Consider the following 16,803-nt stretch of genomic DNA (forward strand, 5'->3'; position numbering starts at 1 on the left):
TGCTCACCTCAATCATGTCCTGCTCCCATCATGTCCCCAGAAGGAAAACTCCTGTGTGTCCCAAGGACCTCCATGGGGGTCACTCAAAGCCTAGAAGAAGCTGCAGTTTTGACAGTTGAGAACTCGCCCAAGGTCACACAGCCTCAGAGAAGTAGAGCCAGGCCCAGCATCCAGGACCTCCCTCCCCAGCTGGTCTGGGCTCCTTCCCCTGTGCCAAAACTGGGACAAGGGGTGGGCTGGGGGTGGGGGTGCAGTTGTTTTACTGGAAACTGTTGGAGAATATCCACTTCCCTTTGGCAGGCCTGGCAAGGGAGCCTGGAGGAGGCTGAGGCCCCTGTTTGGACAGTTCTGGCCAAAATCAGTGTTCACTTACTTTTTTTTCTCTAGGAAAATCAACATTTTAATTTCATGGAGACCCTTGGGGCTCACTGGCAGCCTTCCCAAGTATGACTTTCATTTTCTTGGGCCAGAACTTTTTCCAAGGAAACACAACTCCAAACTCACAATGGGGCTTCATTTGCAGCTTTTCCAGAATGCAGACATTTGAGGAGTGTATAAAGCAGAATGCATTTAGGCTAATTGGTTCAGACTGGAGCCAAGCCAGGCCAGGAAAGTGAGCAGCACACTGAGCCTCAGTCCCCTGGAAGACCCAACCCTGGCCCAGGTGAGGGGCAGCTGGGGCGCCTAGCTCTGACCTCTCTAGCTGCTCCCCTCTCTGGGCCTCAGTTTCCTCCTGTGTCAAGGAGGAGGAAGCTCTTCCTTCCAGTCTAGCGAAGTTAAGGGACAAGGTCAGAAGGGCACCTCACACCATCCCCCACTGCCGGTGTTCCTCTCCAAGAGCCATCCCTTGGCTCCCCCACACCTTTGCCCCCCCAGCCCCCTCTGACTTCTCTGCAGGCAGCAGCCCAGGGTCAAACCTAACACTCCTTCACCTTCTGTGTGATTTGGGGGGAGAAACTTCCCTTCTCTGGGACTTAGTTTCCAAACCTATGAAATGAGCAGATTGAACCTGAAGGCTTTTTAATTTTTTTACATTTTTATTCAAACTTTTGAGTTCCAAATTCTATCCTTCCCTCCTCCCTCTCCTCAGATATAGGTTATATATGTGCAACCATGTAAAACATTTCCGTGTTAGTCATTTTGTACAAGAAGACTCAAATAAAAGAAAAAAATGAAAGAGAGACAGCGAAAATTGGCATGCTTCGATCTGTATTCAATCAATATCGGTTCTTTCTCTGGAGGCGAATAGTAGGTAAGCATCATCATTCGTCCTTTAGGACTGTCTTGGATCCTTGCCTTGCTGTGAGGGGCTAAGTCTACCAGAAACAGCCGTGGCACACTGTGGCTGTCACTGTTACAATGTTGCTGTCGCTGTTACAATGTTGCTATCACTGTTACAATGTTGCTGTCACTGTTACAATGTTGCTGTTGCTGCATACAGTGGTCTCCTGGTGCTGCTCACTTCTCTCAGAATCACTTCGTAGAAGTCTTCCCGGGTTTTTCTGAAGTCCGCCTGCTCATCGTTCCTGACAGCACATTCATCTACCTCAACTTGCTCAGCATTCCCCAGCGGATGGGCATTCCCTCAATTTCCATTGGCCATCACAAAGAGCTGCTAGAAATATTTCTGTACATGTGGGTCCTTTTCCTTTTTTGGCCCATCCAGCTCCAAATGTTCCTTCTCCTGTTCTCTGTTCTGTTCTCATCTTCCTACAAAGTGACCCCCTTGGGAACCAGGCAGGGCACAGGGCCAGGAGAAGGCATGAAGCAGCTCTCGGTGCTGGGCCTTCCTTCTCCCGGATAGACGTCCCTAGTCCCTTCTACAGCCCTTTATTTGGCTTGAACTCAGCATTCCGACTTTCCCTTTGGGCTGCCTACTGGCGAGCATTGTCCTAACTAAACTGTAACACCCCAGACTGCATGAAGTTCTCCAGTTGTGGTCTGGGCAGAACAGTGCACAGGAGGATGCCCCTCCCCTCCCCTCCCTTCCATTCTCCCCTCCTCCTCTTCCCTCCCCTTTCCTCTCCTCCCCTGGAGAGGAAGGCACAGATTCTAGATTCCAAACTCTGAGGAGGGACTCAGAACACAGGTCTCCCCTCATTGCAGAGGAGGGGGTTTGTGTGGCACTGGGCCATTACAGAAAGCAAAGGTAAGCTCCAGTCTGTCAGACTTTCTCAGGTCAACCCCCAAGACCTCAGGCAGCCCCCTTTGGGAAATCACTCTTCAGTGTATAAGCAGGGCTGTCTGGGCTTGGGAGAACACACCCACACCAGGCCCCCTCCCCTTCATCCCATTGACTTGAGACCATCCGGACAAGTGCCCTCTTCCCTGGCTGAGCCACACCCACTCTGGCTTGCCCATGTGGGTGTCCAGACCTTCAGGCATCATCTGGCCAGGCCATCCAGACTTCTGTCACTTGGCTGCATTCCACATCACAGGTTGAGCTTCCAAAATCGGCTCCCCTAATCTTGGGTGCCACTCTTCCAAGGCATGGAGGAAATTGGGCCTTTTATCAGATGACTGATCAGAACAGACTGTGCCCTCCTGGAACAGGGTGTTCTCCTTCCAGACATGGCCCATGCTCTGGCATTGTGCCCTAATGAGATGCTTAAGGGGATCCAGGAATACTGGGGGGGGGGGGCGGGGCAGAGGAGAGAAGGGAGAGGGGGGTTTGTTCCACTGATCTCTGAGGGTGGGTGAAATTGAAAGCTACTTCACAAAGGGATCTGGCTTAGAAATCATTCAGTCCAACCTCTGCCTTTCCCAGATTAAGGAACTAAAGTCCAGAGAGGAAAAGCCAAACCAAGATCACCTAACAAAAGAGTCTGGGGCAAGGCTGGGACTAGAACTCAGGACTGTGGTACTACTTTGGGGTTCTTTCCATTACTCCCCTAAACTACCCCAGGTTCAAGCCTCTGGATAGGTCAGAAACCACCGCAAACCAGAGCTCCTAAGCCCCCAACCAATCAATCAACATTTATGAAGCACCTTCATATGAAATATCCTGGGCACTTGCCAAGTACCTAGGATACAAAAACAAGGCAAAGGCAGTCCCTGCTCTGGAGGAGCGATCTAACAGGGGAGAAAACAAGCAAACAAGGTACAAACCAAGTCTAGACAAGATAAATAGGAAACAGTTCACTGAGGGAAGGCACCAGAATGGAGGCTCCCTGCAGAAGGTGGCATTTCAGCAGTCAGAACCAAGGAGGGAGAGTGTCCCAGGCGCCAGGGACAGTCAGAGAAAATGCCTGGGAACAAGAGACAGAGGACTAGCCAGGAAGCCAGCACCACTGAATTAGAGAGTAAGTCTTGGGGAGTGAGATGGGAGAAGGGGCCGGCTGCGAAGAGCTCTGGTGGCTGGTCCAATTTGCATTTTAGGAAAAGCCCTTTGGGGGTTGAATGGAGAAGGGACTGGAGGGGAGGGAGGAGGGGTTAGAGGCAGGCTGCCCCCCAGCAGCCATTGCAACAATCAACGGGTGAGTGATGAGGGTCTACACCAGGAGAAGGGGGCGTGTTCAGAGATGATGCCAAGGTGAAATCACCTGGTCTTGGCGCCATCTTGTATATAAGGAGTGCAAAATGGTGAGGAGTCCAGGGGGATTCCTAGGTTGGGAGCTTGAGGGACTGGGAGGATGATGATGATGCCCTTGACAGTGATAGGGAAGGTAGGACGTGAGGAGGGTTTAGGGCAGGAATGGTGGTGGGGCAAGAATTATAAAGTTTAGTGTATGTCAATAAGTTCAATTGGCTTTTTGAAATAAAATAAAATATTGAAAAATTAAATTAAAAATAAAATAAAATGAGGGGATCAGACTAGCTAACTTCCAAATGTTCACTTCAGTGAGCTCAGGATCAGGGTACCTGCTCCTTTCATGCACGTGGTAAAAGAAACCAAGATAGGATTTGAATTCAGGTCCTCTGACCCTCCATGGGGAGCACTTTACCCCCTTGTCTCCCATACAAAAGTATGAAAGGTATAAGTCTTTCCCCCCACTAGGCTACAATCTCCAGGGGGCAAGGACCCTTTCTTATCTGGCTCCACAACTCAGCCAGTTCCCATCTTTGCCCAAAGGATACTCTGCACACAAGCCTTCTGAATTGAACAAAAGTCTACCATTTGGATCATTTCATACCAGAGGTCCCATATGGGCTCTGAATCAGAAGGGAGCTCAGTGGGCATCCAGGCTGGCCCAGGGCTGACCACAAGAGACAGAAGCATGCTCCAACACCTCCCTAGGCAACCCCTTCGTCTCCGGGACGGCTCTCATGGGGTGGGAGACTTTCCTGAGCTGCAGACTCAGTTGGCCCCTTGGGGACTTCTCCCCATCGCACCTGCTCCTACTCCCCTCAGACCAAACAGAATGAATTTAGTCTTCCAATTCTTGAAGACAGTGATCATTCTCCCACTGTCTGCTTTGTCTTCACTGAGGTAATCCTCCCGGGGCTTCTGTGACCTGCGGCATCTCTTTATCATTTCGGTCACCACTGTCAGGACCCAGTCCTTCTGGATGACCTACTCCCTACAATAGCCACCGCACTGGCCACAGTGCTCTAGCTGTCTTTAGACCTGGTGTTCCCACGGTTCTGCCCTGAGCCCTCCTCTCTCTCCATCCTCTCTTGCGATGATCAGGAATCCATGCATCCGACCCTAAGCCCTTTCCTGAACTCCTGTCCTGGATTAGCAGCTGCCTGAACATCCTTCTCCTAATTCTCAGCCTTCTCTCTGCTGGATCAATCCCTTTGAGCATGCTGTTCCCCATGCCCACATGGGCTTACCATCCTCACCTCGGGAGGATAACAGCCAGGGGCTGCTGCTAAGAGCTTTAACCACCAATCTGGAGGCAAGTGAAAGGGGAATGTATGTGGGGCATCACTCTCTTAAGACTCGACAATCAGCAAAAGAAATCAAGTCCTGATTTGTGGGGTTTGTCGTTTTCAAAATGCCCATACTGAAAATTTAACAATCCATTGGGTCTGGATCCAGCAAACTTCTGAAGTAGCTGGCAGTTACCTAGAGCTTAAGGTTTGCAAAACACCATCACACATCATCTCATTTCATTTCATCCTCACAACAGCCCTGTGAACAGGAGGTGCTTTTATCCCCATTTTACAGATGGGGAAATTAGGAGTGAGGGGATTTGCCCAGGGTCAGCAGTTCCCAAGATAGGACTGACTCCAGAGCTCTGAGCTGTGCCCCCCTCACTGTCCAGGTACCTTCCCAAGGTTGGACACTAGTTTTTCTTTGTTTCTGTGTCTATATCACCTGGTACAGCGAGGACTTGATCAATGCATGTGGAGTGGAATAGGATTTCCCCTCTTTTCCCCCAAGTCCTCATTCCTGCCTGGGCACTGCCATCCTTCCAGGCCCTGGGTTCCGTCTCCCAGCCTCTCCAGTCCCACGCCCACCACCCTTCTTCAGGCCCTCATCGCCCCCCTCTTTCGTCAAGCCCTTACAATAGTCTCCTAACCAGCCCCTCATCACCCCTCGTCCCCAGCCTCTTCTCCATCCATCCATCCTACAACCTGCTGCCAAAATGGCCCTCTTCCAGTCCTGGTGAAACACCACCACCTTGTGGCCTTTGGGGGTACTGGACAGGCTCCAAGTCTCTAGTCCACTCTCCTTATTTTACAAAGCAGGAAAATGAGGCCCAAGGAGGGGTGTGACTGGTCCAACAGCACACAGGAAATGAGCATCGGAAGCAGGATTAGAACCGAGGCCTTTGGATCTCAGTGCCAGGGTACCTACCGCCTTTCAGCAGGTGTAAAGGCACTGGAGGACTCCAGGGGCAGAGAGAAGATGCCATCTTCTGCTTTGGGACTAAGGTGCATCATGATCTCTGATCTGGTGCCCTGCACAGGCACTTCTTAGATCTCTGGCCTTCTTAGTAGGGGGTTGTACCATGAACTGTTCCCAGCACCCTCCTGTTCTTGTACAGATGGAGGGGCACATGGTCATTTGCTGCCCTTTTCAATTCAGCCCAATATAACACCCCTTCTGGGGCAAATCCCCCCAATTCACACTTTTACTGGTAGGCTGGGTTCCCCAGAGAAGCAGCTCCTCCTCTCAGGGTTCCAAGCAATTCCTGAGGATCTGACTTAGTGGCCCTCATGAGTCCCCACCAGTGTACTTACTTACCATTAATGGTCAGCCAGTCAGATTTAATGAACTTCTTGTAAAAGGTGTTTACTAAAAAAGGCATGGCAGGAATCAGGATCATAGATTCAGAACTAGGACAGTTGGTACAAGGCATTTCCCCCAAAATATGGAGTATACTCTATCACAAATATAAATGACATCCACGGAGATTTGTTCAGTCATTTCTGACTCTTTGTGACCCTGTTTGGGGTTTTCTTGGCAGAGATACTGGGAGTGGTTTGACATTTCCTTCTCCAGCTCACTTTTCAGATGAGAAAACTGAGGTGAACAGGGTTAAGTGACTTGCCCAGGGTCGCACAGCTAGGAAGTGTCTGAGGCAGGATTTGAACTCAGAAAGATGAGTCTTCCTGACTCTAGGCCCACACTCTCCCCACTGCACCCGCAGTGTGGCTCAAACTGTAAGGACAGTGTTAGTGAGGCAGATTGTAGAGAAAGCCCTGGAAGTTCTTATCTTCCCTCATGGAATCCTCCTGAGTTTCCTTGTGGTGTAGCCTCCTTCAGCCTCAGTTGCTCAGCCAGATCTCTAGAATCTGTGACTTACAGAAGCCCATTTGGGGGACTTTTCTCTGCCAAAAGGGGTCACACTCTTAGAGGATGCTGCTGTCCTCAGACAAATATTTTTCTACAACCTTTGTTGGCACTACCACTGTGGTCAACCACTGTAATATTAATGGAGTGAGAAATCTGGTTTGTAGTTGTACAGCACAAAGCCTGGCACACAGTAGGCATTTAGTCAGTGTTTACTGTGTAATGTAGGGACTGGATAGTAATTTACTATTGCCATATTGCAGGCCTGTTCTGGGCACTAGGGACACAAATAAGAGAAAGAAAGGTAGTACCTACCCTCAAGGCAATTACTATCTAACACAAAAGCAAACTGGAAGGGGAGGTGAGGGAGAAGGACACCAAAGGGTATTTTGTTTCATGGCATTAGAAATAAGTAGAGACGTGAGTGAGATGGAGTGAGCTGGAAAATCCAAGTACTGCCTTCTGTAAAGGAAAGCTTTGGGGGGAGGGGTTAGTGCTTCGCCCAGCCCTCCAATCAGAGGGCAGAGAAGACTGAGGGGGTGTGGGAAAGAGCTGAGCATCCAAGGCTAAGTTAGCCTCATAGGGATGAGATTTGGCATGATCAGCTTATCCTGGAAAGGATGTCTTACTCCCTGGAGTCAGACCAAGCCAAGCTGCAGATAGAGCCAACTACTTCTTGATTCTGCAGCCAATACGGCTCCATCGGACACAGCCATGTCCTTCTGCTGCAAGACACCCTGCCAATGGGAAGAGAGGAAAGAGAAGGCCCACCCCTGACGCTCTTGTATTTCTGGCCCAAGACTTCATTGCTGATGGGGAAGAAAGGACCAAGCACTGATTAAGCAGGTGCCAGGCACTGTGCTGAGTTGATCCTCACAACAGCCCTGTGAGTGATATGATCATTCCCATTTCAGAGCTGAGAAAACGGAGGCAAACAAGTGAGGTGACTTGCCCTGAGTGACCATCTGAGGCTGCATCTGAACTTGGGTTTAGCGTTATATTCCCCGCATCAGCCAGCTGCCTCTAATGACAGGGGTGCAGAAGAGAGAGCGATCACTTCCTCCGTGTCACCTTCTCCAGGAAGAACAAGAGGATGAAAGGGGTGTGGGCCACCTTCTCAGCCAATCATTGGTCTTCATCCAATGACTGCTGCCCTTATCTATCAGGGGACATCTTGGCTTTGTTGGGTGTTCATTGCTGTCCAGTCACCACCAACTCCTCATGGCCCCATGGCCCTTGTATCCTCCACTATCTCTCCGAGTCGGACCCTATCTGTCCATCTCATCCTCTTCCTTTTGCCTCTTTTCTTTCTCCACTTCAGGGTCTTCTCCAATGAGTTCTGTCATTACGTGGCCAAAGCATTTAAGCTTCGGTATTTCACCTCCCAGTGAATAATCTGGGTTAATTTCTTTCAACATTGGCTGATTTGATCTCCTGGCTGTCCAAGGCACTCTCAAAAGTCTTCTCTAGCACCATGATTTGTATTGTATTCAGCTTTCACAGGCATACGCTGCTGCTGGGAAAACCACAGCTTTGACTATACGGACCTTTGCTGGCAAAGGGACATGTCTGCTTTTCAGTAAGCTGTCCAGATTTGCCGTAACGTAACGTTCCTTCCCAGGAGCTAGCATTTTGTAACTCCTGGCTGCAGTCACCATCTGTAGTGATCTTGGAGCCCGAGAATTTAAAATCTGTCAATGCTTCCATTTCTTCTCCCTCTATTTGCCAGGAAGTGATGGGACCAGTTGCCAAGATCTTGGGTATTTTTTTAATGCTGAGTTTTGACACCCTCCTTTCTTGCGGCCTTCATCGAGAGGCTGCTAATTCTTCTTCACTTTCTGCTACCAGAGCGGTGTCATCTACATAGCTGAAATCACTGATACTTCTCCTGGCAACCTCAGTTCTGGCATTTCACACAATGTCCTCTGCTTAGATAAGTTAAATAGACAAGATGACAACATACAGCCCTGTCACTTCTTTCCCAACCTTCAACTAATCCATTGTTCCAGGTTTAATCCTAGTCGTTACTTCCTGACCCGCACGCAGGTTCCTCTGGAGACAAGATGCTCTGGCACACCTTCTCTTGGAGGACTTGTCACGTTTTACTGTCCAATGAAACTGTGACGGCACTAGCTCATAAGGTGCCCACGACGCTCCTGGGGGAGAGCAGGGGACAACCGCAAGGAGCTCCAGCACTCATGAAGCAGCTGGGCCAAAGCCCAAAGGAAACTCAGCTGCAGACGCATCCGGTGCTGAAAGGAAAGGTCCGAAGCTGTGAAGATCAGGGTTGCACAGGAACCAGGAATGTAAGATCTATGAACCAAGGGGAGCTGGATGTTGTCAGGCAGGAGGTGGAAAGATTAGGCACCCACAGCTTGGGTGCCAGTGAACCCAAATAGACAGGAATGGGTGGATTTAATTCAGGGGATGACTACACATACTACTACGGGCAAGAATCCCTTAGGAGAAATGGAGTAGCCCTCCTAGTCCAGAAAAGGGTGAGAAAAGCAGTACTGAGTATAGTCTCAAAAATGCAGAGGGAGGGGAGGGGAGGGGAAGGGAGGGGAAGGGAGGGGAAGGGGAGGGGAAGGGAGGGGAGGGAGGGGAAGGGGAGGGGAGGGGAAGGGAAGGGGAGGGGAGGGGAGAGAGGGGGAGACAGGCAGGACAGCGGGTGCTGAGGCTACTCCCAGGATTGTGTCATCCTTCCATGCCGAAGACGACCCTGCCAGCACAGAAGTAATGAGATTTCATTGATGATAAGCATTTATGAGGCGCCTGCTGTATACCATGGGGGAGGGGGAGGGGAGACGGCCCTGCCCTCGAGGGGCTACCCTTCTGGAATCACGTGCGCACGGCATCTCAGGATGAGGGCTGGCCCTCCCAGTGAGGAAGCTCCCTCCACCCACGCGGGTCGGCCCCTTCTTGGCGTCCCGCGGTGTCTCTGAGGCTGCCTCGGTTTCCCCCCCTGTAAAATGGGGGTGGTAGCAGCGTTACTCGTGAAGCAGAGCCACCAAAAGCAGGGAACGCCTGCCATAGGTCCTCCTCTCCACACGGGGGCGATGAAGCGCCCCGGGCGGGATCGGAGCGGAAGTTCCGGGCCGGATCCGGAAGCGGGACGCACCGGAAGTGCTTCGTGCGCCTGCGCAGCCCCGGAGGCGGGGCTCGCTGGAGCGGCGTTCGCGGTGGCTTGGACCCGGCTCGGGAGCTCTCGGCCTCCGCCGCCGTCATGGCCGAGTACGCTTCGGTCAAGTCCACCAAGCTGGTGCTGAAGGGCGCGAAGGCCAAGAGGTGAGGCCGGGGGCCGGGGCGGGGGCGGGGCGGGGGATGAGCGAGCGGGCGCTCCGGGAGCCAGGAGGAGAGGCCCGGATGGAGGCGGGGCCGGGAGCGCGCATGCGCGTGGCCCAGCGCCGGTGTCCACTGCGTTCGGCCTAGGGGCGCAGCCCCGGGAGGGAGGGGGGAAACCGAGGCGGGCGGAGGCGAGGCGCCCGGCCCGGGGCCACCTCGCTGGGATGCGCCTCAGCCTGGATGTGAACCCGGGGCCGCCTCCGGGGTGGGGGGGGAGCCGAGGACCCTCCCTGGCCGTCCTGAGGGGGGCGTGCCCTTACGGCCGTGACGTCACGCGCCTCCCCTTGTGTCTTGCAGCAAGAAGAGGAAGGGCCGGGAGAAGAGGCGGCGTGAAGAGGAGGAGGAGGGGCAGCTGGACTGCGTGGGTGCGTGCGTGCCCGCCGCGGGGCGCCCGGGCCTGGGGGGGGGGGGGTCAGAGCCGGCGCTGACCCAGTCCTGCGCCCCCAGGGAGCTGGTGGGCCGTGCGGAGCTTCGGGGAGATCTCCGGAACCGTGGCCATCGAGATGGAGCGGGGCCGCTACGTGCTGGCGCTGGACAACGGGCTGCTGACGCTGGGGGCGCCGCGCGGGGCAGGTGCGGGGAGGGGCGGGGCCGAGGGGGAGGGGGAGGGGCCTGCTGTGACGTGAGGCGGGGCTAGGGCGGGGCCTGGGGAGGGGAGGGGCCCTGAGGGGCGGGGCCTTGGGGAGGGGAGGGGCCCGTGGAAAGAGGGCGGGGCCTGGGGAAGGGGGGCCCTGAGGGGCGGGGCCTTGGGGAGGGGAGGGGCCTGGTGTGACGTGAGGCGGAGGGGGGAGGGGAGAGGCCCTATGGGGAAGGGGAGAGACAGAGGGGGCGGGGCCTTGGAGAGGGGGAGGGGCCCCATGGGGAAGGGGCCGGGGCGGGTCCTGGGGAGGGGAGGGGCCTGGTGTGACGTGGGGCGGGGGGGGGGGAGGAGGGAAGGGGGAGGGGCCCCATGGGGAAGGGGAGGGACAGAGGGGGAGGGGCCCCATGGGGAAGGGGCCGGGGCGGGTCCTGGGGAGGGGCGTGGTGTGACGTGGGGCGGGGGAGGAGGGGCCAGGGCGGGGCCTGGGGAGGGGGAGGGGCCCTGAGGGGCGGGGCGTGGTGTGACGTGGGGGCGGGGGAGGGGCAAGCCCGCCTCAGGGGGGTGCCCCGCCCAGGCCCGCAGCCTGAGGGACAGCCCGTCCTCTCACCTCCCTGCTCCCCAGATGACGAGGGCCCCAGCCCCCCCGAGCAGCTCACAGCGGTCAAGCTGTCCGACACCAGGTAAGGCTGCCCGCCGTGTCCGCCCCCTCCTCCTGGCTCACCGGGCGGGGGGCGCCCAGAGGCAGGCCCGCCCCGTCCTCCTCCGCCTGTCCCCCCCTAGGATCGCCCTCAAATCCGGCTACGGGAAGTACCTGGGGATCAACTCGGACGGCCTGGTGGTGGGGCGCTCGGACGCCATCGGACCCCGGGAGCAGTGGGAGCCGGTCTTCCAGGACGTGAGTGGGCGGCCCCCCGCTGCGCGGTGACCACCCTGGCCGTGCCAGCTTCGCCCTGCCCCGCCTCTGGCTGCACTGCCCACTCTCCTTGGCAGCGCCCTGACCTGGTGCCCGCCGTCTTCTGGCCCCACCAAGTGTCCCCAGCCATTCTCTGTCAGGCGCCCCCTGCTGTGGGCCGTGTTGTACCGTGACTGCGCTGCCCTGGGCCTTGCCTTTGACCTCCTGCCCTTTGGGGTACACGCTGCCAGTGGGACCCCCAGGCCAGGGGCCGTGGACAGGTCTGCCAGCGATGCCCAGGTGGGCCTGCCCTCCCAAGGCCTCTCCTGCCTGGAGGGTGTCGGGCTGGGCCCCTCGCCGGTCTGCTGGGCCGTGGAGGCTTTGGCAGCGCGTCTCCGGTGACGTGGGGCCGACGGCAGCTTTAGTCTTCACAGGGTTGGCTTTGCGTCCTTCACCCACGCGGACGCTGCCGTTTTAGGGACAGGTGTTTAAGGAAAGTGACCTTTCCAGTGGAGTTTAGACGAGCCAGGAGCAGACTCGGTGCTTGGTGCCTTTCGCTGGCAGAGGGCGGACTACGGCTTTATCGTACCATAATTCAGGATTTTCCTTAGTTAGCCAAGTTCCCTTTCCTTTCCTCACCCAGGGGAAGATGGCTTTGCTGGCCTCCAACAGCTGCTTTATCAGGTGCAACGAAGGCGGCGATCTAGAAGCCAAGAGCAAGACGGCGGGAGAAGAGGAGATGATCAAGGTAGTCGGCTGCTGGGCTGCGGGTCGGCTCAAGCCTGGGAGCTGGAGGCTGCCCGAGGGCGTTCCCAGGGGGCACAGGTTCCTGTCACACGTGCCTTCTCACGCTGGCCTCCTCCACCCACAAGAGGCCATCCACCCGTGCGTCTGTCCGCGTGTCTCTCATCCCTCATCCTGTCTACCCGTCTCCTCTCCTTACCAGCCCTTCTTCTCTGAGGATATCTCTTAGCTGACTCTGCACACAGTTTACTGTCAGCAGTAGGCTGCATACCTTCCTCTCCCCCATGAGACTGCCCCCTTTCCTGCTGGTCACTGGCACACTTCATCTTTCACGTAGACAAGGAAACTGAGGCTAGACTCGGACTCAGGTCCTGCTTCCTCCAGGACTGGCACTGTGCCCGGGGGCGCCTCCGCAGAATTAGCACCCAGCAGGGTCTGGTCCCTCTGACCCTCCCCCAGTGGTGACTGGAGTGGCTCTCATCAGCCTGCCTCCAGGCGCCTTCTCTCTTTACCTTCCCAGCTATGAGTAGATGTTTTTACATGACCATCCTTTCTGTATAGAGAGCACCTCCTTGTAGACCCGATTCCTGAGGGGGGCTGGTCCCTTTCATTGCTTATTATTGGAGGGATTTTCCCCAAAGTTGTTTGGAATAACACATGCCCGGCCTTGTTCTCCTCTAGATTCGCTCTTGTGCGGAAAGAGAAACCAAGAAGAAAGACGACATTCCCGAGGAAGACAAAGGAAACGTGAAGCAGTGTGAGATCAACTACGTGTGCGTATCCTGTGGGTGGACGTGTGATACGGATGAGTGGGTGGCTGAACTCTACCCTCCCTGACGTGTTCCCCACGGACATCTTGTGGTGTTTGTCCTTTGTTCTCAAAGAGGACCATGGCATCAGGGAGGTGATAAGATGACTTGCAGTTGACTTTGATTTAATCAGAGTGAGGGAGGGCCGTGCAAGGTCAGCAGCCTCTGATAGAGTAAGGACTGGACCAAGACAGGTGCCTTGGCACTCGGTGGTGCAGACTGCACCCCTTCCGTAGCCTGGAAACGGTGTAAGCTACTGTGGCCAAGAAAAGGTGCCTGGTGTCTATGTGTTTGGCTAGAAGAGGTCATTGCTGGCTTGCTGCACCCTGCCAGGTCTTGGAGTCCAAGGTGGTGCAGTGGGTAGAGCATGGGGACTGAATTCACATCCATTCCTCACTTAGCTGTGTGGCTCTGGACAAAGCGCTGACCCTCTCTCTGCCTCAGTTTTCCCCTCTACGCAGTAAGGATAAAAACGGGAGGATAGGATCACTGCTTCGCAGGCGTCACAGTGTTATGTAAAAGCACGCAGGCGCTGTTATTGTTATGTGGTTTGGTTTAACACGTGTTTTTTCTTAACAGAAAGAAATTCCAGAGTTTCCAAGACCACAAACTTAAAATAAGCAAAGAAGACAGCAGAGTTCTTAAGAAGGCCCGGAAAGATGGGTTTTTCCATGAGACGCTCCTGGACAGGTAGGTCTAGCCTTTTCTTCCACCTCGCCTTTGCTCAGAAGCCCATGATGGGAGGGCAGTGGGTTCGAAACCAGCCCCCATAGAACAAAACCATTCTGAAATCTAGAGAGAGCAAAAAAGACATTCCCCAGGCCACCACCCTGCCTCCCCTCTCACATACACACGCACGAGCACACACGCACACCCTATACGACCACGCAGGTGTACACGACACACCTTTGAAAAGCCCCACCGACGTCCCTGCAGTCCCTGGCCTGGGCATCTCTTCCCATTCTGGTGAGGCAGAGGAAGGTGAATGAGCATAGGGGAATCACATTTTTATAGTGTGGATCTCCTGTTCATGTGGATTCACCTTGAGCCCAGAGAGAAGAACTTTCTCAGTCTGTATTTCTTCCTGTTTGTTGATGACTTCGGTGCAGTGAGAAGCAGCCTGACACAGCAGACTCGGAGTCAGAGGCTCTGGGTTCCCCGGGCCTCCATTCCCTCTTCCGTGAACTGAAGGCCTTGAGGCTACTAGAATCCAAAGGACCTCCCTAGATTGATGGGAGCTGATCTGGGAGGGAGGGGGCCTCTGAGTGGTGGCGGGTGGGGGAGAAAGGTGGCTCAGTGTCTGAGGCGGGGAAGGGGCCTTGGGAGAGGAGAGGGAGCCAGCAAATGGTTTGTTTATAGACAAGGAAGCTGAGGCCCAGGGAGGGTCCGCAGGGTGGGGACTGCCCCCTGGGGCTCTCTAACTGGCTGGCCCAGGATCCTGACCCCAGATCTGCTGTTTTCTGCCAGTCGGGCTCTCTCTCATCTCTCTGAAGGGAGAACATAATTGGAAAGGGCTGTGGCATGGGGAAGTGAGTCCTGGCTGCAGGGGCGCCTTAGCTCAGATAGAGGAGGGCAGCATCCCTCAAGGACGGCCTTCTGACAGAATGCACCCTTCTATGATGAGCTTAATTTTCAGTTTGCTCCAATCCTGAAAAATGAGAACAGAGGACTGAGAGCCAGCGGGCCCCTGTGGGGTTCTGCGAGCTCCTGGGAAGGGGAAGCCGGCCATCCCCTGGCCAGCCCTGAGAGAGCACATTCTAGGCTTCTGTCCACTCCCGTGTCTGCAGCCAAAATCCCTGGACAGGTTTTACCCAGTCCTGAGCACCAAGCCGGAGCCCCAGCAGGGGGGGGCAACAGGACTGGAGCCGTAACCCCATTTGGTGCTGCACTGAGGGCATACGTAGGGCTTCCCAGACATGAGGGCCGTCTCACAGAGGAGGAGGCCTTCCCCAGAGCCCTCCGTTGCGGCCTCTGTGTGTGACAGTGGGGGAAACTGAGGCAGCAGCACCTGGAGCCCGGCGGGTTGGCCCTCACCTTCTCTTGGTTTTGTCCTGTTTGTTTAAACAGGAGAGTCAAACTGAAAGCTGACAGATACTGCAAATGAAGACAGCGTGGTCTGCCGCCTGCTCCTTTCCACTGTCATCCTGAATAAAGCGCTCAGCGGGTGTGATTCTTTGTAAAGAAAAGCTGTGTCCTTTACGTTGGGGAGAGAGATGACCATGCCGTCACTCCTTGGGGCCTGGCCGGAGGAGGCACTTCACACCAGGAGGACCCCTGAGCCATCACCTCGAGAACTCACTGTCCTGGGCTTCTCCTTGCTGGGCAGCACAGGCAGCTCCTGGGCGCCCCACCCCGGCCCAAAGCTTCTAAGTTCGGTCTTGTGGCCTGCTTGGCTGAAAACTTAGAGCAGAACTTGATTTCAAAACCTTAGAGGGGGAAACTGTGGCTGAATGCAGGCCCAGGCCATGGGGAAAAGGCTTGAAGACCCCTCCCTACGCCTGCAGGGGACTCCCCCTCCTGAGGGGGGGCCCTGCATGAGCAGAGGCTCCCATTGGTGGGTTCATCACTGCATATGGGGGGCGGGTTGCGTTGTAGCTCACCACGCTTCCCTCACCCTGCTGGGAGTCCTCCAGCTCCTCTGAAAGAAAGCAGCTAGAGGGGGCAGAGCCCTCAAAACATCCCACCCACCCGTGTTACCGATGAGGAGATGGACCAGTGAGGCCTAGTGCCCAGCATGGGCACCCAGCCTAGTCCCTCCAATAAATGTTTCATCTGGATTGACTTTGTGGCGTCTTTGTCATGTATGGGGAGGGGGTGTGAATTAGATCAGCCACTCCCCATTCAGAGCTCTTTGGGATAATGCACATGTTCCACTAGGAATGAAGGGGGTGCCCTGTCTGGGGAATTGGCTCAGTGATCTCGATCTCGGGCCAGAGAAGGTCAAACAATGCTCCTGTGTCCTGAGGGACTAGGTGAGAATATTCAGACGCACAAAGAAAGGCTTGTTGAGTCATTTCATCGGTCAGACTCTTGGCTCCATTTGGGGTTTTCTGGGCAAAGATACTGGAGTGGTTTGTGGTTTCCACCTCCAACTCATTTGACAGATGAGGAAACTGAGGCAGGCAGAGGTTAAGTGACTTGCCCAGGGTCACACAGCTAGGAAACGTCTGGCTGGGTTTCAGTTCAGGAAGACCAAGCCCAGGGCTCTGTCCACTGGGCCAGGAAGTCAACCAGGTGTATCCTGCAGTGGAAATGACCCCATAGCCAAAATGTTGTGGCTACCATTTATTATACGGTGCTTTACCAGCACCATTTCCTTGTGGACTGGGAGGGAGGTACTATTGCTAACTGCGTTTGTACAAAGGGGCCTTTCCCAGGGCCATACTGCTAGTAGGTGTCTCAGGTCTTGCACTTATAGGGTTGAGATCAAGTTCTAGCGGGATACTTTAGGAACAGACCCTTCCACTCTCTCCTAGGTCCAACGTTGCTCCCAGGTGCCCCTGCTAGAATGTCCTGGCAAGCCCTGGCTCTGAGTCTCAGTCTCCCCACAGCAGTTAACTGCCCCCTGCCTGCCTGGGCTGGCAGACATTCTCCATAGCAAGGCAATGGGTTCCCAATTACATATTCCCAGAATAATCAGAGCCTGGTTGCCTGGCATGTGGAAAGGAGCTCATGTAAGCTGACCGATTGGCACCTAAGCGATCCCATGGATGGGGGACCTCATCCATGAGATCCTCCCCCACATTCC

At 55.0% G+C, this 16,803-nt stretch overlaps 1 protein-coding gene across 1 annotated transcript; it reads left to right on the forward strand.

Annotated features, from left to right (window-relative positions):
- Positions 1-9,409: 9,409 nt before the first annotated feature.
- On the forward strand, positions 9,410-15,837 carry FRG1 (FSHD region gene 1). Its single transcript, XM_072625588.1, has 9 exons — positions 9,410-9,973; positions 10,328-10,395; positions 10,478-10,603; positions 11,233-11,290; positions 11,391-11,505; positions 12,146-12,250; positions 12,928-13,019; positions 13,635-13,745; positions 15,123-15,837. The coding sequence occupies exons 1-9, from the start codon at positions 9,912-9,914 to the stop codon at positions 15,157-15,159; spliced, it is 774 nt and encodes a 257-aa protein (XP_072481689.1). The 5' UTR covers positions 9,410-9,911; the 3' UTR covers positions 15,160-15,837.
- Positions 15,838-16,803: the final 966 nt, after the last annotated feature.

Source organism: Notamacropus eugenii, chromosome 7, assembly GCF_028372415.1.
Source record: "Notamacropus eugenii isolate mMacEug1 chromosome 7, mMacEug1.pri_v2, whole genome shotgun sequence".
Classification (NCBI taxonomy): Eukaryota; Metazoa; Chordata; class Mammalia; order Diprotodontia; family Macropodidae; genus Notamacropus; species Notamacropus eugenii.